Source organism: Papaver somniferum, chromosome 7 (genome assembly GCF_003573695.1).
Source record: "Papaver somniferum cultivar HN1 chromosome 7, ASM357369v1, whole genome shotgun sequence".
Taxonomy (NCBI): domain Eukaryota; kingdom Viridiplantae; phylum Streptophyta; class Magnoliopsida; order Ranunculales; family Papaveraceae; genus Papaver; species Papaver somniferum.
Window position 1 is genome coordinate 111,347,144 of NC_039364.1, and position 21,003 is coordinate 111,368,146.

General features: G+C 36.3%; 3 protein-coding genes across 8 annotated transcripts; 2 read left to right on the forward strand and 1 right to left on the reverse strand.

The window, feature by feature from the left end:
• Positions 1-7,162: 7,162 nt before the first annotated feature.
• Positions 7,163-13,116, forward strand: LOC113298135 (urease-like). Of its 6 annotated transcripts, none has more exons than XM_026546809.1 (20): positions 7,163-7,250; positions 7,351-7,420; positions 7,810-7,962; positions 8,093-8,166; positions 8,290-8,335; positions 8,434-8,539; positions 8,657-8,799; positions 8,907-9,017; positions 9,240-9,403; positions 9,549-9,927; positions 10,018-10,126; positions 10,422-10,561; positions 10,681-10,818; positions 10,898-10,989; positions 11,118-11,247; positions 11,341-11,499; positions 11,717-11,884; positions 11,980-12,114; positions 12,472-12,543; positions 12,678-13,116. In XM_026546809.1, exons 3-20 carry the CDS (start codon positions 7,837-7,839, stop codon positions 12,897-12,899), a joined length of 2,514 nt encoding a protein of 837 aa, XP_026402594.1. In that variant the 5' UTR covers positions 7,163-7,250; positions 7,351-7,420; positions 7,810-7,836; the 3' UTR covers positions 12,900-13,116. The 6 variants fall into 6 exon arrangements, with proteins under 6 accessions (XP_026402594.1, XP_026402592.1, XP_026402593.1 ...); XM_026546808.1 differs by having other exon boundaries at positions 7,204-7,250; positions 7,348-7,420; XM_026546807.1 differs by having other exon boundaries at positions 7,186-7,420.
• A 374-nt stretch (positions 13,117-13,490) lies between these two features.
• Positions 13,491-16,002, forward strand: LOC113298136 (mitochondrial pyruvate carrier 1). Its single transcript, XM_026546813.1, has 5 exons — positions 13,491-13,569; positions 14,288-14,401; positions 14,953-15,007; positions 15,104-15,239; positions 15,592-16,002. Exons 2-5 carry the CDS (start codon positions 14,309-14,311, stop codon positions 15,650-15,652), a joined length of 345 nt encoding a protein of 114 aa, XP_026402598.1. The 5' UTR covers positions 13,491-13,569; positions 14,288-14,308; the 3' UTR covers positions 15,653-16,002.
• Positions 16,003-17,024: 1,022 nt separating this feature from the next.
• Positions 17,025-19,862, reverse strand: LOC113292899 (uncharacterized protein At4g38062-like). The gene has a single exon (XM_026541717.1). The coding sequence runs from the start codon at positions 19,565-19,567 to the stop codon at positions 17,195-17,197; it is 2,373 nt and encodes a 790-aa protein (XP_026397502.1). The 5' UTR covers positions 19,568-19,862; the 3' UTR covers positions 17,025-17,194.
• Positions 19,863-21,003: the final 1,141 nt, after the last annotated feature.

Genomic DNA, 21,003 nt, shown 5'->3' on the forward strand with positions numbered 1-21,003 from the left:
AATAATTTTTCCCAAAGAGAAAGATGAATTCACAATCTATGAGAGTTTGAAGTGAAAATCCTCAAACGTATCGTTATCATCCATACGAAGGTTTTCCCAATCATAAGTGAGAGTTTGAAGTCTAGCTTTCTTTTCTGATTTATTACCCTCAAATATACTCTCAATATTATCCCAAGCTTCCTTGGAAATTTGACACGTGGAGACATGATGCTGAAGATATCGAGTTATTGCATGCATTAACATTCAAACCATTTGAATTCTGCTTGGCAAGAGCATTCTTTTCACTAGAATACTAATCTAAGATTTTAAAGTCTTTGTATCCATAAAAAACTAATGCATGAATACCAAAATCAGGTGATTGAAGAAATGACTTCATAATATATTTCCACCACAGATAGTTGGAACCATCAAATCTTGGCAGTACGTTAACTGAACTCGATTCATGTGAGCCCAAATTCATTGTCTTATAGGTTGGATCCCACCAAACAAAGATTGTTATATCTTATCGTGTTTACTTGCTCTGATAACAATTGAAATAACGAGGGTACCAAGTACACCATAATCTTTTCGATATCAACCTATAAAGACACACTTTGTGTAATCTAATTCAGACAAACACTGTCAAGGAGATTACTTTTTAACAAGGTAACAATTGGTATATGGAATAGGTATCAAGACATAACCAATATATTAGGATCAAACCCTGTATTAACGTACTAGTACATTCAATTTATTATAACTAAAACAATAATTATAATGCGGAAGTAAAATAAAACATACAAAAGATTCTATTAACGAGAAAACTGCAAATGCAATAAATCCAGGGACCTAGCACTAGTGGAAAAGATGATATTTGAGACATTATGCAACGACACAAAAACCTAACGTCTCAAAACCACCATATATCGAATGCGTCGTTGCTTAAAGTCAAGTTGTCGTTGTAGTTGGACTTTAGTTGACTTTTACAACGACACAAACCATTTTGTTGCTGACTAAAGTCAAGACGTGGTTGTGTTAGGTCTTTGGTTGACTTATCCAACGACACACTAGTAGTATTATTTCTGTGGTAAGATTATTTTATTTATGTGGTCAAAAGGTTATCTGATGAAAAATATCTCACCTGCTTATCTACGCTATCTATAGTCTAGTTTTAAATACACTCAGAATTAAGCTGTTAAACAAAGATTACAACCAACTTTGTATAGTTGTTACCAAATAAATTAACTCCAATTCACCCAGTTCCTTCAATATCCCAGCGCTTGGTACCAATCTGATCTGTGCACGTGGATCCTAAGATAAAGTCCACTGTCTTAAGTCTCTTCACTTGTTGTGAAGACTTCTACCGCTCAACTCCTTTGGACCATATCCAAAAACAGTAAAGGACTATTCTATTTAAGTAACTACTCTGTCAATCTCCCAGATTAACAAGTTAATCAGAGATAAGTCGATTTACAAAGGATCTCCTGTTTAATCAATATAAACTCCGTTGTATCAGTTAGATCAACTAACATCAAGCTACCGAAATAATCAATCTTAGTTCACATTCTATCAAATTCGATTTCTGAAGAGAAACACCAAGTGATAGATTTCCGATCTATACAACAAGCTATGAAAATTCTATACCAGATAAACAAACTTGTTGGATGCCAGTCAGTCAAGTGACATGAAGTTATCATAAAGATCATAATAGCAAAAAGTAAATCTTCTAGTATTCAAAGTACCTGCACAAACAACTTGATTCCTTTACGATCGACAATACATGGAACGTAGTCTGTTAACAACGGATGATCACAAGTCATACCTTCAGATCTTGAATCAAAAGATCACATCTAAAACTGTCGATCCTTGAATTGTTCGAGTGACCTTATATCAGAAGAAAATGATCACACATAATAAACAAACTAGATATATCAAGGTTCAACTATACCGTTAGTCAATCAAATCACTAATCCAAAATAAATAAACAATACGACCTAGTTTCTCACAAATGATACTATTAGAAGCTTCCTGATTCCAAAGAAGTCTTTAAACGAAGCGCACATAAGAGATTTCACCTAGTTAGGATACTTTTTCTCGAGTGAGTATTACGAGAATATTGCTAGCGATATTCTTCGCACAAACTGCAGAAGAAGTTCCATGTGTCACAGTATAAGTTCGCAAGAAAGAAAAACTTCACTATTTATAATGACCAAGGTAGTTTGGACAACAAGGAATTTCCAAATCCGGATAATAGTGAAGATATACAATAAATTCATATTTTTCAGTTTTGTACAATTCTAAATGCAATTCAACTAATATACTGAAATCTCTCACGAATGACAACTCAATATTAGCTAGCATATAAAATACAATACACTAATATAACAACCAAAGATATGCTTTAGTTACTGGGAAATAAAACCATATACATTATGAATATCAGAAAGATATTTTAGAATATTTCACTTTGGTATCTCATCTTGAGTATAAAGAAAATAGTTGAACATTAAGTAATAAGAGTTTAGCACATGTTCAAAATATTATGTCGACATCTTGTGAAATTTCCATATTATCCAAACCATATTTATGAAAGCTAAAAACCTAAGTTAATAGCCGAAAATCCGAAAACATCATATTTGGTTAACATTAAGGATCGGTCTAGTAATGGATCCTTATTAAGTGATCGGTCCCGCTAGAGGTCCTTAGGACCGATCTTACTAGAGATCCTTGCTTAAAGGAACGGTCTAGTATAGATCCTTGTTTAAGAATCGGTTGTAGAATACATCATTTGATTCATTTCAACTACGAAACAAGTTTCGCATGTATACTTCCTTAAACTCATGTACTGGTATAGTTTTCTAGGCACGGAATCAACCTGAAAGTTCAATACACTAACTAATAACAAATTACCAAATAATGATATGTCGAATCTGCGAATTTCAAAAGATAAACGTTATACTTCATAATCCATATACCAAAGTTGTATAAAACAACTAGTATATATTTTCCTGACACTTTGATCACAATGTAATGATCAAGTCTCTAATACTAGAGATATATAAATATACTTTGTGTGTTATGTTTTCAATGTAAACGACTTGAAAAAATGTAGATAGAAATGAAAACAAGTCAAATTTGTATTACTAACCTTGAACAAATGAATGATGTGTACGTTGATGCCGACACGTCTTCATGTTCTTCAGAGTAAAATGAGCAAGTCTCAACATTTCTATTGTTCCTAGTCTAACCTAACGAAGTTGACTCTAGTAATCTAATCAAGCATCCTCGAGTTACGAAGCTAAAATATGACAATCAAACTTGATATACAACGCTTGGTGGGTTCAACCGAGTAATGCTCTAACACCATTTGCTTTAGTTTTTTTTTAAGATCTGTTTCAATCGATCTTTTGTTGTTTCGAATTTGAATCTTCCCTGTTATAGATTCATCTCAAGTTGGTTTGTTCTTGGGTTTATTTAGTTGTTGTTTAGTTTATTTATTAGGATTTAGACTTGGGTTTCTGATTTTCATCGGTATATCCTCGTCTTTCTCTCTTCTTTAATCCATTTGCTCAAGTTTTATTTCTTTCTTTTTTATATATAATTTCGCTTTGGTTCTGTTGTTTAGAAACTTTTCCTTTTCTTGCTGAGGTTCAAATCTTAAGTGTTTGTTGATTAAAGTAGTACTTACTCTATAGGGTTGGGATCTCTAATCAAGCTTAGACATGTGGAATAGGAGCTACAAAAGTTAATTCATTTATTTTTTGTATTCCATATGTATTAATAGTTTTGCTACTAAAATTGACAAAGGGGGAGATTGTTAGAGCATTGCTCGTTCAAACTCGCATGCGTTGCTATCTCAAGGATGTTTGTCAATGTTAGTGATCAAAACTATAAGTCTTGATTTCTAGTCTACATAGCTAAGTCTCGGACTAAGATAGAAAAGTGTAGTTGGGCTCAAGGACTTCATGGCGATTCATCATACAACGACGAAGATCTACTCAAGGAACCGTGGAACTTCATCAACAAAAAGGTATGTGGAGACTTGAACTTACCTATCACTCAAAAGTCTATCTACTCTATCTCCTACTCTTGAGACAAAAGTCGTATTGATATATAGACTTTCATTATACACATTTGCTATTTCGAGTCGAGTTTAACTCGCCTATCTATTTCTCGAAATATGTGTCGGTAAGCTTTCGCTTTAGCCGAATCCATCTTTACCTAGTGACGAAAGTCATGTTATGTTTCAATCACTTTGAAAATTGCTCTGACGAAAAATGATCTGTGAATAACGGTTATATTCGTCCTCTGAGAATGTTTCAATGATTGAAATGAGAGTTTAGATTACATAACCATTGATAGGATATAAGCATTGTTGTGGAAACACATATATGTATAAGTCCTTATTCCTTGAATCAAAGTTTGCGAACTCTGTTGATCAAGAGAACTGGAAGTGGCGTGAGCCCAGTCCGCGAACTAAGTCCGCGAACTCAGTCCACGAACTGGCGGAAGTTCTCAGCCCGAGAATTTCTGCTAGAGTTTGTGAACTCCTTCCGTGAGCTTAAGTCCGCGAACCCAGTCCGCGAACTTGAGTTGGTTATATCTAAAACCGGTTATTCTTGAACTAATGTTTAAATAAACTAAGGAATGATTTTGCAAACCGTGGATATAAAGTTCATGAACCGATTCGAGTGAATCAAACCGTTTTTGCTTCGATTTTGTCTTGTGTAGTTACATAAGATCTAAGCAATTGATCAACTCTCTAAATAGTTCATTTGAGTCATTTGAACTAGTTATGGTGAAGAAGAATATGGTTGATATGAAAGTGATCATATGGCTAACCATTGGTTAACTATTGTTGAACCAACAAATGTTAAAGTTTGGGTACGGTTACAAAAACCCAAAATTGAACATTTCATTTGTGTGTAACAAGCTAAGTTTTTGATCCAACGGTTGAGAAATATTAGCTAGTATCTAATCAGGTTTTTCATCTAACGGTGAATATTGAATGCTTTGTTACCAAGCTAACATTGAGTGCGAACCCTGATTTGAAAGGCTATATAAGGGAGAAATCTTGCAACTGGGAAACCTAATCCCTACACATTTGTGTGATACTAGTTGTGCTATGCTAGAGTCGATTCTCCTTTAACCTTTGGTTTTCTTCTTCTAAAACCAGGTTAACGACTTAAAGACTTCATTGGGATTGTGAAGCCAGACCGATACTACTTTTCTTGTAGTTGTGTGATCAGATCTTGCATCTTCTATCTACGAGTACAATTGTAATAATTGGCTTGAGATTGTTATCTCCGATAGGCAAGATAGAAAAGAAATCATAAACACTTCGTCTCGTCGTTTAAGATTATTGTGAGGTGATCAATAATACTAGGTTGTTCTTCGGGAATATAAGACCGGTTTATTGATTGGTTCCTGTTCACCTTGATTTATCAAAAGACGGAACAAAACTCGTAGGTATATTCGTGGGAGACGGATTTATCTATTACCGTAGACTTTTCTGTGTGATACAGATTTGTTTATTATAGTCTTCGACTTTGGGTCGTAGCAACTCTTAGTTGTGGGTGAGATCAGCTAAGGGAATCAAGTGCGTAGTATCCTGCTGGGATCAGAGACGTAGGGAGCGCAACTGTACCTTGGATCACTGTGAGATTGATTGGGGTTCAACTACATTCCAGACCGAAGTTAATTTGGAGTAGGCTAGTGTCTATAGCGGCTTAATACAGTGTGTGTTCAATCTGGACTAGGTCCCGGGATTTTTCTGCATTTGCGGTTTCCTCGTTAACAAACTTCTGGTGTTTGTGTTATTTCTCTTCCGCATTATATTGTTTATCTTTATAATTGAAATAATACAGGTTGTGCGTTGAAGTTAAGTCAATTAGAATATCCGACCTTTTGGTTGTTGATTTAAATTGATTGACACTTGGAAATTGGTCTTTGGTACCATCCAAGTTATCTCTCTTTGATAAAGACTTGCAGATTTGTATTTGCTTGAGTAAAGATCAAATCGAGAAATTGAGATATAAACTCTTTGATATACTTTTATCTAGATTGAGTCTGACTGTCTAGTTGATTCTCTAGAAAGTATATTGGAGTTTGTCCATACAGATTGCTAAGCGAAATATTGGGTGTGGTTGTTGTACCCTCGCTTTTTCACAAATCAACAAATTTGTGTTGTATTCTTACAACGAATTAACAACAGAAATGATAAAATGGAAATGAAATTTGAATTAGTAACTCCTAAATCGAGGATTCATGCCAAATCTGGCTGATGCACAACCATCTATTTCATTTATTTCTTTTGTCCGAGAAAGATGAGTTTCTCTTACAACATTTAACCAATACACGAAACCCTAAGGGAAGCAATGGATGACTGACACGTGACTAACATTGAATGGACATAGGCGATTGTATTAAGGCACACGACAAATTAATAAGGGCAGTCTAACTCCAGTTACTGTTGAGTATGCAACAATCTGTTGCTTTGAACATTGAGTCGGAACATCCAACGCGCGTCTGTGGTAAGGACGCGCGAGCCTGGGTAATTCGCGCGAGCCAAGAAAAAGCGCGGGCGTTCCTACCACAAACTCCGGCGTTTCTACCACGAACGCCCACTGCAAATTATGTTATTTTATTAATATTTATCTCACTTTATCCTATTTTATCTCACTTTTATCCTATTTTATCTCACTTCATCATATTTTATCTCACCAAAATATTATATTTTATATTTTAACTTTATCCTACAAAGCATTTTATATGAAAAAAAAATACTAGTGGGGTCCTAGAAAACCAAATATGTTCATTTTGCTCTCCTTACCATAGCGGAAAAATCTGCTTGACCATCCATGCGGCTCAACAAAATTTTGAGTTTGAACGTTATCATAAGAACTACTCTAAGGGCACTTCTGTTGCCTGACTAAAATCTCTATAATTACCGGAAACTACCGAGTTAGTCATGTGATCCTGAATCAAAGAACTGTTGTCAATATGTATATGTACGAGGTTTGTCTTTTCTCCCAAAAAAAAAATATAATAAAATCTCATTTACTTATTAAAGAAAAGAGTAAGCAAGTGGGGCCCACAAGTAAGTGATTCTTATATGACACCTGTGGCAATTTGGTGGACAGTCACTCCTGCAGCCAATGATGCTATAACGATTTTCTTATTTTATTTTGTGATGCCATCCTTCCTGATCAACTCTGCTAATGAATTATATGATGATGTTTTCGGGGCGCTTGAAAACGACGGGCTCTTCGGTAAAAGCAGCTTAAGATAGATTTTTTTTTAATGAAGAAATATGTTAACGAAAACTAATAAAGCAAACTTGCTGCCATTTTTGACGACATGAAATAGCAGGAAATTAGTGACAGTAGTACAATACTAAAATAGAAGGCAAGAAGAAAGTGAGTCAGTTTGTCTTCATTATGTAAGTATTCCAATAAGATATAGCTATGTCTGTAATCATCATAAATCTGCGATTACTGATTTTACTACTTTGATTTATTGTATGTATTCATTAATTAGATGATATAACCATCCACCAAAAATACCAGTATATGAGCAACGAAAAGGTGGATTTTCTAATCCAATTTTGACTGTTAGAACCCTAAAGAACTGCTTTTGATGAATTTTATGAAATACCCATGTTGATTTTTTTTTTTTTTAATTCAACTTATATTGTATTGACTAGCAGAACTACTGAACTTTTTGGTTGTAGATGAGCTTTTCTGCTTTAGGTTGGTAAACTGCCTTTAGCTTTCTTTCAAACCCTTTTTGTGGTTGACTTTTTAGGCCGTTTTTTCTTTTTTGGTTCAGCAATAGTGTGAAGTCAGATTAGGAACAATGAAATTGACTCCAAGAGAAAATGAGAAATTATCTTTGCACGAAGCTGGATATCTTGCGCAAAAGCGTCTTGCTCGGGGATTGCAGCTTAATTACACTGAAGCCGTAGCACTTATAGCTACACAGGTATATTGCTTGCTGCAAAGCCTGTGATTTTATTTATCTAAGTAGGGCATTGGCTTTTCGTTTTAGTGAAGATGTTTTCCTAATTATGTTTCAGTTTTGTGATACTATGAGTGTATTGCGTTACTCGTAGATTTTGGAGTTTGTGCGCGATGGTGATAAGACTGTTGCAGAGTTGATGGACATTGGGAGACAAATTTTAGGAAGGTATATTTTGTATATTTGATTCACTAAATACCCTTGATTTAGTTGTGGTGTAGCATTGTCTGTCAGTATTTTAGGATGAAACCTTCCTAAGTAGTCTGATTATAGTTTGCTCTTGATCATCAGGAGGCAAGTTCTTCCAGCTGTTCCGCATCTTCTACACATGGTTCAGGTTAAAACTTGACATATACTCATTTATCCTATACAAATACTCATTTATCCTATGACATTACAATTGGTGAATCTCTCAGTTATTTCTTCTACATTTAGGTTGAAGGGACATTTCGAGACGGAACAAAGTTAATCACTGTTCATGATGCTATCGCGAGTGACAATGGCAATTTGGAGCTAGCTTTACATGGGTCTTTTCTTCCAGGTTGGAAATAGGGACGGCGAACTATTGGCATTCGCAAATTATTGATGTTCCCTTCATTTTAAGAAGTTTTGGTGCTTGATGGGAATAGACCTGATGGAAATAAATTCAGTTTTGCAGTTCCTTCGCTAGACAAGTTTTCTGATACAGAAGATGATATGATTCCCGGCGAAATATTGTTTGCAACGGGTGACATTGTGCTTAACGCTGGAAGGCCAGCTATTACTCTTAAGGTTGTTAACACTGCGGACAGACCTGTTCAGGTGCGTCTTCTCAGTACTTCGAGTCTATTTTTAGCTATTGGTGTATATTATAATCTTTATTCTCCTTAGTAATCTGACATTGTCTCATTCTATTTCTTGAGTTGTAGATTGGTAGTCACTATCATTTCATTGAAGTAAACCCATATCTGGTTTTCGATCGAAGGAGAGCTTATGGCATGCGACTGAATATACCAGCAGGCACAGCTATTCGGTTTGAGGTATGCTATTTTGATTGAGGCACAACTGCTCGCTATTGTAGGTTTTTTTCTGTTCAATATGTGTTGCCGACACTTTCCGGCTAGGCGTGATGGACCTGAAGTTGTATGTGTATTGGCCTGAAAGGTTCCAAAATGTCTAAACACAGTCCTGTGAATATGCATCATGTTTCTTTCATCGTTCTCGTATTTCAAGATTATATTAAGTCTCGTGCTTGGTAGTAGCCAGGGGATGCCAAAAGTGTTACTCTGGTAAGAATTGGAGGAAGGCAAGTGATAAGAGGAGGGAATGGCATTGCAGACGGTCCTTTTGATGTTTCCCAGATTGCCAAGGTGATGGAAGCTGTGACTGCTAAATCAATTGGCCACCAAGAGGAAGCAAATGCTAGGTTTGGGCTTTGACTTTGATTGACACTCTAATGGAGTCTCTTATTTTGTGCTTCTCATTTGTCTGCCGAGTATATATTGGGATTGTTCTGATCCCCTAATTGAAAGAAGTAAAAAAAAACTAAACTCCCGAGTTTAACTCCGCAGTGAAGGTATCACAGGAGAAGCTCCAACTGTAACGAAAGTAGTTTCTCGAGAAGCTTATGCTAACATGTATGGGCCTACGACTGGTGACAAAGTTCGCCTCGGTGATACCGACTTGTATGCAGAAATTGAAAGAGATTTTGCTGTTTATGGCGACGAATGTGTGTTTGGAGGTGGAAAGGTGATAAGGGATGGAATGGGGCAGGCTTCTGGCTATTCATCATCTGATTGCCTGGATACTGTTATTACAAGTGCCTTAATAATTGATTATACAGGAATTTACAAAGCTGATGTTGGTATGAAAGGGGGACTGATTGTCCGCATTGGAAAATCAGGAAATCCTGATGTTATGCATGGCGTTTTCTTTAATATGATCATCGGGGTAAAGTTCTTCAGATTAATAAACTAGTTTGAATATTCATATTAATATCATGTTTGTGGATCTATTGATTCTTTGATATCATTATTTTAGGTCAACACTGAGGTTATTGCCGGAGAAGGACTTATTCTAACTGCAGGGGGCATTGACTGTCATGTTCATTTCATTTGTCCGCAACTAGCAGATACAGCAATATCAAGCGGTTAGATTGGTTGCTCATTCTGAAGTACAATAGAATAACATGATAAGAAACCCCAGTCACTTGATAAATCTGAACATATTTTTAATTTTAATTTTAAATTAAATTAACCATCTCGCAGTAAGTGCTAGGTGTAAAATTGAAATTCTTGTACCAGATTTGGGGTACTGGTGTATGTTACTCTTAATTCTGTTGTCAGACTGATCAAAACTAAAAGAGCATTATCCCAACCGTGCAAGCAAAATAGTTATGTAATAGTTCTTGAAAAGGTTTTCACAATTTGTTATTGCTCATGAAGGTATCACAACGCTAATTGGAGGTGGGACTGGCCCTGCTGATGGAACTCGTGCAACTACATGTACTCCTGGACCAGTACACATGAAATTGATGTTGCAATCAACTGATAATTTGCCACTAAATTTTGGCTTCACGGGGAAGGTAAAATAAATATTCCATCATATTCATCTTCAGGGAGAAAGAGATCACGGTGATCTTGAAGTTGCCTTTTTCACCTTTTACCGTCATTCTTCTGCTGCTAATTGCTTATACTTCACCAGGGGAACAGTGCCAAGCCAGAGGGGTTGGAAGAAATAATCAAGTCAGGCGCGATGGGTTTGAAGCTACATGAGGACTGGGGAACCACCCCTGCTGCAATAGACAATTGTTTGAGTGTTGCAGACAAATATGACGTTCAAGTTCAGTATCTTACTAATCTTGATTCCTTCCTTTTTCTGTATTTTATATCTTTGCTTGACGCTCTATAATTCTTACCAGGTCAATATCCATACAGACACATTGAATGAATCTGGATGCGTAGAACATACCATAGCTGCTTTTAAAGATAGAACCATACACACATACCACAGGTGAATTTTCAATACCTTTCTTGCTAATTCCATTTTAAAAATCAAATTTTAGAGGATTTGTTGAATTAAGTTCCGCATTTTGTTATATAGCAGTTAGAAGGATAATTTCTCAATTTTTTGTTGAGCAGTGAAGGCGCAGGCGGTGGTCATGCTCCAGATATTATCAAAGTATGTGGTGTAAAGAATGTCTTGCCTTCATCCACCAACCCAACTCGTCCTTTTACTTCCAATACAGTGGATGAGCACCTAGACATGCTTGTAAGCAGACCATGAAATTTTGATCGTTTTTATTACGCTTGTAGTTTATCTATTATTGTTTCTGCCTCTTAAACTTGTCTGATTTTTATATAGATGGTTTGTCATCATCTTGATAAGAATATCCCAGAAGACGTATCATTTGCTGAATCTCGGATAAGGGCTGAGACAATTGCTGCAGAAGACATTTTGCATGATCTAGGGGCCATTAGTATTATTTCTTCTGATTCGCAAGCCATGGGTCGTATTGGAGAGGTCTGAATATTTTCCTTCGTCTGTTTTTTCTTTTCGTCCAAGTATTTCTTAATCACTGAATATGTATAGTAGATTTTGTTTGTTTTTTATTGATGGAGATTATGCACATGTTAAATGATTGCTCTCTTCGAGAATATCTTCCTTTGGAGTGACATTGCCATTGATTTATTCTCAAGTTCTTATTCTGAAATTTCTTGAGGTCTAATCATTTTTCCAGGTGATAACGCGAACGTGGCAAACTGCTCACAAGATGAAGAAACAAAGGGGACAAATTGGTCATACTGGGTCCCTTAATGACAATTTCCGCATCAAACGATACATCGCCAAATACACTATCAATCCTGCAATAGCTAATGGGTTTTCTGAATACGTTGGTTCAGTTGAGGTAAGACTAATCAGTTTTGTCTCTTTATTTAATCTCAACCCCCACTATTTTGGGAAGATAAAGTCGCTTATCGAAATGCCTTTCTTTTTCCCCAGGCTGGCAAATTAGCTGATCTTGTGTTGTGGAAGCCTTCTTTCTTTGGAGCAAAACCGGAAATGGTGATCAAAGGTGGCGAAATTGCTTGGGCTAATATGGGGGATCCAAACGCAAGCATCCCTACTCCTGAACCGGTAAACTTGACTTTATACAATCTAATAGGTCCAAAGGATAAGTTTCTATTCAGTTTCTGGGCCATAATGTCGACAAACTTAAAGCATCATACTGGACAGACAGCTGTGATGCTTTTAAGGAATACTTTTGAATGAATTGATAGTGAGGGTGCTTATTATAAAAAGGTTTCAAGCTAGTCGCGAACTCTGTAAAAGGATTGAAAGAATGTGGATATTAGAATTGAGTAGTTTAAAGTACAAACATGTATGTAATGTGCATATGCATAACGAATGTGCTTTCAACTATGGCAAACAGCTCAACAAACCCTTGAGAAATTATAATCGTGCATAATATTCAACCTGAGATTTTCATTTCAGGTAATGATGAGGCCTATGTTCGGCGCTTTTGGCAATGCTGGAAGTTCAAACTCGATTGCTTTTGTGAGCAAGGTACAATGCTACTCTGGTTTCTTCATATTGTGAAATTTTAAAAGCAGCTAGTACTTCTATATTTGTGTTCACAATAGAAAAACTACCATAATACACTATTCAGAACTACTTATAATTTCTTCGCTAAATATTAGGCTGCGAAGGAAGCTGGAATTGGAACAGAATATGGTCTTAAGAAGAGGGTCGAAGCTGTAAGCAACGTGAGGAAACTAACTAAACTGGATATGAAGCTCAATAGTGCACTTCCTGTGATTGAGGTGGACCCAGAGACATACACTGTTACAGCAGACGGTGAAGTCCTTACCTGCAGTCCAGCCACCATGGTTCCTCTATCGCGAAATTATTTCCTGTTCTAGGGACTCCTTAGGCCTCCGACACTAGATTTATTTCTCTACTCTATAGGCTAATCTGAAAAATTCAGAATCTAACATGTTAATCGGAACATTTTGAAAAAAGGATGATCACAGCTATTTAAACACACCTCATTTGTAACGATTTATCTGCTTCATTATTCAAGAGCATTTCTAGGGTAATGGTGGAACATCTAGTTCCCTCTGGAACCATCCATATCCATATATCTGTGTTTGTTTGTGTTGTCGTGAATCGACTTCAGTAAAACCAATCTAATTGTTCCTTCAAAGCTCATGCCGCAGTTTAAGTGGAAAACTTTTTTCCCTTGGTATATTTTTTAAGATCAATTATAATGTTAAGAGCTTTCGAAGCCTATAAATTTTGGAAGTGCCTAATTCTAGTAGCAATATCTTTCTCCCGGCAACGCAATCGGATAAAAATCAAATGGGTAGTGATGTTCACACCTGAAAGAAGGTGAGTGAGATTACACTACACATGGCAATAGATGATTAATGACTATTTTTCTGACGTGTCAAATGGGCCTTACCGTATTATTCGCTCGCACCACCTAACTCTCGATCTTTCTTCTTCTTATTCTTCAGTTCTTCTTTTTTCTCTGTTCTGTAGAAGAAGAAGTGAAGTTTTGTTTGAACATTACCATCTACCAATTTCAAGGTATGATTTTTCATTTCCTTAGAATCCAGATTTTGCTTGTTTGTTCATCTTTTGTGTCTTCGATTTCTATTTCATTACGTTCAGAAAGAATTAATTGCGTTTTAGGTTTCTCCATTTTTTGGTTGGAGCCCTAATAACTGATCGAATCCACATGATGTTTATGTATGATTTAGATTAATTACGAAATACTTTTCAGGAAATTAAGTTAATTTCTATATATTTAATGTAGGGATTGAAAATGAAAATTGATGCCCTAGAAAAAGTTTTATCACTTTCATTTGCTGAAATATTTGACAATTGGGTTTTTTCAACACATGAATTATTAACTTAAACCAAATCAATCTTCACATTTGAGTCTTCCCTTACACACATAATGAATGTGTGGTCTTCATGCTTGTTATACGAACTGTAAACTTAACTCTTCTATGAGTCTGAATTCTGTTTAGCCCTCGGCAGAATCTAGTAGCACAGTTCTGACTTTGTGCATTTTGCTACTGGGTTCATGTTTGTTCTGTTTGTGAAACATTCTGCTTGACAATCTGCTATTTGGAAACTTTTGTGAAAGACTTGGGTGTTGCAGTTTTCTTGTATAGTTATAGAATTGGATCCTTGCCTGATTATCGTCATATTAAGCTAGTGTGCAAGGATCTAGGATGTTGTAATCAGTTTCCATTTAACAATGAATCTTTTAATTATCTAACTATTGACGATCCTACAGGTGTGCAGAATTTAGTAGCAAATGGCCGCCTTTAAAGCGTTCTTGAATAGCCCAGTGGGTCCTAAAACAACTCATTTTTGGGGTCCTATTGCCAATTGGGGATTTGTTGCAGCTGTATGTGTTCCTACTCCTGTTATTCACTCTTTTTCTTCTGATTCTATGTAATGTTCCTCAGTTATGTTGAATGATGCTAGCAAAGCTTCACACTGAATGATACTAACCCTACGGAAGTCTAACTTTATTGATAAGTTCCCAACCAATATTGAGTTTCCTCCAACAGCCAGAATTTGCAGGATTTACAGGCAGATCATGGCTTCAAATGAGAGATCATAATGGGCTAATAGCCCTGTTATTACCTGTCCACATTACACTGTATATTCTATTAGCAACCAAGGAAATTTCTAGCATGTACTGTTAAACTTAAGTCGCCAAGGTTTCGCATGACGCCATTAGCTAGTCCCCATTGCATCAGAAGTGAAACCTACTTAATTATGGATTTGTTTTGTGACTTCATATCCACTTATTACTGGTACACAACCCTTTAATGGTTTTTTATTCCTCCATATGATATCTTCTATACGTGTATTGTATCATAACCCGTTTCTTTTCTCATTCTCCGGTCTCAAACATGTAGTTTTTGTAATGTAATTTTCGGGTTTTTTCAGGGGTTAGTTGATATGCAAAAACCCCCAGAACTGATATCTGGCAACATGACTGGAGGTAATTAAAATTCCTGAGTTTCAAAAAACAGTTGTTATTCCCTTTACCATGGCTACTTATTTCTAAACCTTGCCTCAATAATATTCGATGATGCAGCAATGTGTGTCTATTCGGGGTTGTTCATGAGGTTCGCATGGATGGTACAGCCACGAAACTATCTACTTCTGGCATGCCATGCCTCAAATGAGACTGTCCAGCTTTATCAATTCTCACGATGGGCTAAAGCGCAAGGGTGAGGAACTAATTAAGGATGTGAATCACATATAACTATTGCTTACTTCTTTGAGAAAACATGTTATAGGCTTTCACTTTTGTATATGCTAGCCTATTTATGTGCTGCCCCATATAATAGTTTGTCTGGTAACATATTGTACCCGCTAACTACATTGAATTTTGTCATTCTATTGATAAACACATTTAGAGTTGGCCCCAGCTCATAGCATGTACTGATTGAACAATCTTATCACACTGACAGAAATTGAGAAGTTTTTCACGCAAAGATTCCGAAATTATGCTTTCAACATAGTCTTACTAATGACAGTATAACTGACATTTAAGTTCCTTCTACCTCCTTCATAATGCAGGTACTTGGAGGGCAAAAAAGATGAAGCTAAAAAACCAGAGGAAGCAAAAAAACCAGAGTGATTTGAACTAGATCGACCAGTTCTTGCTTGAATTTGATATAATGTTCTCATTTTATTCTGCCGGTTGTGTTTAAGCTTTTCTCGAGTACAACTAGTAATGTTGAAGTTGACCTTGTATGCTTGTTAATTAATTTGCTCAGCAAAAGATTCGCAGCTGAGCAGACTCTTCTCCCGCTCTTTTGATCTTCTGGATTTTCTTGACATTTACCAGCTCCATCTAAATAAATTGTCCATACTACCAACAAAGCTGTGAAATGACCTTTTTTTTGTGCCTGCAAATGCAAAACACCAATTTGTATTTGACAGGGAAGAAAAGAAATGTGCTAAAAGAGCATATAAGTTTTGTTTGTATTTGTTTATTATTTCTTATTTTCAAATTGCGACTTGTGAGAGTTTTATTTGTTTTTCTTAATATTTTCATATTGTGGCGATCTCTGGTCTATCAGTAATTATTTGGCTGTATATTTAACACACAACATGGGATTTGGTGACGATTAATAAATAGTAGGAAACTGCGTCCAGAATAAGAAGCCAAACTTCTCGGATACTCTTGATTAAGTTAAATCCTAATCTCCAAATATCTCAATCTTTTTCAACTTGGCAGTTTTCCTGATTCGATTTTGTTAGCTCTCTTGACCTATTGCAAGGGCTTTATAGTGTCTAACCTTATTTTCTTGTCAGCAAATGAATAAAGATGATAAATCAGACAGACATGAGTGGTGCATTAGTGAGATTGTCACAAGTTTCTTAGATATCAGTGGAGTGTACTTCTCACATTGATATACTTCACAGGTTTAAACATGAAATCGTAACTTCTGCAACAAAAAAAAAAAAGAAAAAAGAAAACGAAAAGAATACCAACATCAGCAAGTAGCAATTGATACTTCATGGTGCTGCTTGCGCTAGAGGTTCCCATGTATCATGATTGAACATGAAATGAGCAGCAGATGGTATTGATCACTATTATTAAACTGATATTGAGTTGGCAACATGCCATTACGCATCTGAGCTCAGTCATGTCTAGTTTCAGACCTGATTTACCAGATTCCATTACTCTGCCAACTGAGTACAAACTACACCTAGTATTCCCTCAAAGATACTCTGTTGTTTTCATCTCTAGAAAGGAAGTGGAAAAATCTCTAACGTGAATTGCTTAGAAGTCATCCCTTGGAGACTATAGAGACAGAAATTCGGATGCAAGGAATACGACTAAAATCGACTTCAGAATTCTAGCAGACCACCACTGTGTTGGTGCATGAGTACAGTACTGCATGTTTACAAGTTATAAGATTTTGAATATTAGTGCTATTTATTGCTATCACGGAAGGCTAATATTGACAGACATATCGACGTTATATAAATTGTTGATTAAATTGATCAACTCAACTGGTTTAACAGTATTGTGTGCTTTGTTCACGAGGCTTGCCTGGATGGTACAACCACACACCCATAGGCTCTTAGCATGTCATACCTAAAATGAACAAGTGATGTTTTATCATCTCTAACGTTGAGCTAAGCATCGCCGTAATCATACTCCAACTTGTTAGGTAGACTTGCTGATATCCTCTAACCTTGCCATTAGCTCTGTGTCTCTATCAGAAAACTCACTGACATTGTCAGAGAAATCCTCGAGAAATTCCAAAATGTCTTTCTTCTCGGATGTCAGCTTCACGATTTCATCACGCAAAAGGGTTTTTTCATATTCAAGCTTTTCGATAACACCTTTGTAGGTTCTTTCTTGGTTTCCAAGTTGATTTTGAACTTCTTCGATTTCAGATTGTTTCATTTCCAATGCAGCTTCAAGATGCTGTTCATTTTGCTTTGAGTACAACATGGACTTGTCTAGTAGCTCCAATTGTTTCTGCAATTTGTAGATTTCCTCTTCTAGGTCGATAATTGTCAAGCTCTTCACCTGGAAATCTAGTTCACTAGCCTTGCTGATACTCTGCATTGTATTCTCCAACCTTGCCATAAGCTCTGAGCCTTTATCAGAAAACCCATTAACCCGGTCAGAGAAATCCCCTAGAAGGTTCAAAAAGTCTTTTTTCTCAGATGTCAGCATAACAATTTCATCACGCAAAAGGATTTTTTCGGATTCAAGCTTTTCGATGACGCCTTCTAAGCTTCTTCCTTGATTCCCAAGTTGATCTTGAACTTTTTCAATTTCCAATTGTTTCAATTCCAGTGCAGCTTCAAGATGCTTTTCATTTTGATCTGAACACAACAAGGACTTGTCTTGTAGCTCCAACTTTTGCTGCAAGTTGTGGATTTCTTCTTCTAGTTCGATAATCATGAAATTCTTCACCTGGATGTCTAGCTCACCTACAACCTGAATTGTTTTACACCTCTCAAACTCGTTCTGCACCACACTATACTGCTGCACAGATGCATGAAACAACTCTATTTTCTTCTCTGATGATGCCGAGATCCCGCTATACTTTTCAATTTCATCACAGGCTTTCAGCAACGAGTCGTTCTTTTGATCCAACTCCTCCATCAGATGCGCAATTTGTGCTTCTTTCATTTTGCTGTAAAGTTCCATCTCAGTTTTCGAATTTGACATATTTGATGCATCTAAGGACTCGATCTTCTTCACTAATAGTGCTGCAGTCTGACGGCCCTTCTCAATTTCAGCATAGGCTTTAGTCAGGGAACTGTTCTTCTCCTCCAATTGCTCCATTAGACGAGCAACATTTTCTCTTCTCTCAGAGTCGCAAAGTTTCATTTGAGCTTCCGAATTCATTAGGTTTGATTGAGCATCAGCAAATCCTGATTTGTACATCACAAGCAACACGGACATTTCTTCATTATCTACTTTTAACTGTAAGGTCGCCGAACTCCAGAGTTCTAGCTCCATCTGCAGTTCCTGTATTAGTTTACATTTCGAATCCAACTCAGATTTACAGTCATTCAGATTTACCATCAGCTTTTCGGTTTGAGAAACAAATTCAGATTCTCTAGCTTTCATATTCATGGAGCATTCACTATGCACTTTCTCCAAACCTTTAAGCTTGTTACGTATATTCAATAATGAAGAACCTGCACCAGCATCTTGGATCTGAGCTTCCTGAAATTCTTTAAGAGATCCCCGCAAAACCCGGTTTTCTTCCTCCAGATAACTTATTCTGAACTCCATCTCTTTGGAAAATGTCTGGTTTGTGCCTAATGAGTTTCTTAGAGATGCAATTTCTTCATCCCTTTTTGCTCTCATGCTTTCAACCTTTGTTTTCTCCTCTTGGTAATCTGCAAGAACACTCTCGTTGCACTGCTTCAATTCAGAAATTTCAACTTCAAGTAACTTCCTTCTGCTTTCTTCACGGGCTAACGCATGGTTGCACATCTCCAACCGGCTCTGAAGACTTTCCGATATTCTTATCTGTGAATCCAAACTTGTGCTTAATGTTGAAATCTCTTCAATGAGGTTTAACTTCTCCTTAGCCCATTCCTTCTTACTCAACTGGAACTCATCTTGCATCTTTTTATGCGCTTCTTCGAGATAATCAAATTGCTCTTTCTTCCATTTCAGTTGTTCCTTGTATTTCATATTTTCCTCTTCTAGTTTAATGCACATGTCTTCTCTCTTTCCCAGCTGTTTACTAATATTAGCCCCTCTTTCTTCTGCTTCACAACACTTTTTCTTTGACACCCTTAAGAGTTCCTTTAAACCTTCAATCTCCTGCTTAAACGCACAAATCTTCTGGTCTTGCGCATTGCTTTTCACATTTGACTCATCTAATGCAATTAACAGGTTTTTATTATCCCCTTCCAATTTCTGTAACTTCTGTCCATAATCAGACCGGAGTTTATCGTTTGCTGAATACAGATGTTTAACAGCAGATTCTTTAATTCGTAACTCATCTTTTAGTTTATCTCTTTCATCTTTAACATCATCTAATTCTTTATAAACCTTCTCCATTTCTTCAAGTAAAAAATTCTTACAACCCTAGTTTCTTGAACTTCTTAAACCCTAGAGATTCACTAGTACAGACACATATTCAAGTAATAAAAACGTTCTCTATCTTCAGCATTCAAATCAACACCAAAAAGAAAATCTCATAAAAACAAAACACTAGATTAGAATGCAGGAACAAGAAATTACCAAGTTAACTCCGGAAGAAGATATTTCCCTTAGTTGAGAGAGTTTTCGTTCTTCAAGGGTTTCGATGTTCGCAGTGAAATTTTTTCCCTAAATCTTCTTTCGAAAATGAAAAGAAAGACCGCTCAAAAAGAAGCACCCCGTTAAAAGTTTATTTTGAATATTTGGGACTATTTAGGATGGGAAAACTAACGGAGTTAACTATTTTCTTTTACTAATCTTTTTTCTGCCAGGTGCCGCACCGGATTGAAACGGCCAAATTCGAAAAAGTGGAAGGTGATTGTTGTTTTTAAGTATAAATTTTTGAAAACATGATACATAACATGTCGTCACCAAAAAAGATGCATAGCACATTATGCAGACACCATAAAAAATGCATAATACATTATGTAATCATCGGAAAGGATGCATAACAACTAGTGTTATTGTAATACAGTGATAAAATCATTGGGTGATGATATCAGTGACCTGAGTTAGACGCCAGCACCAAATTCTTTATCGACCAACAAAAATAAAGAGGACGCATTATGCAAACATATTTTGGCTTATACATCCACTAATTTGTTTAACCACTAAAATAATATATATGTCTAGAAAAATAAGATTTCACCAAGAAAAAATGATGCATAACGAATTGAACCTTGCGAATGTTGCAATCATCAAGTATGTAGAGCCTTGCGAGGTTCAAGAGACGTAAGGAGCGCGACTATAACTGAATTGCTTGGACGATGGATTTGGTCTCAACAACATTCCAGTCGGAAGTCTGATAGTAGGCTAATGTCTGTAGCGGCTTAATACAGTGTGATGTTCAAATCTGGATGAGATCCCGGAGGTTTTCTGCTATTGTGGTTTTCTCGTTGGCAAATTTTTTGGTGTCTTATGTTTTTCCTTTTCCGCATTATATTGTTTATCTTTATAATTGGATTTGCACAGGTTTGTACGTATTCAAGCTAAGTAGATACGTCTGCTTTATTGTAATCGATTACGAGACTTGTTTCTTGTAGAATTCGTATCTTGAAAGATATATAACAAGTTTAATCACTTGGCATAATTTCGATTAAATTATTTGGATACGACTGGATTGAGCTTGGATACCGATTTTTGGGATCGTCCAAGTACTCTGCTTAACATTAGGTTCATGGACCCTGTGTCTATATACATACTGATTAAGTAGAGGTTAGATATATAAACTTTATATACATATTGTCAAGGATCATTCAGTTGGTCTACTTGCTATTGTATTAAGTTTTATCCAT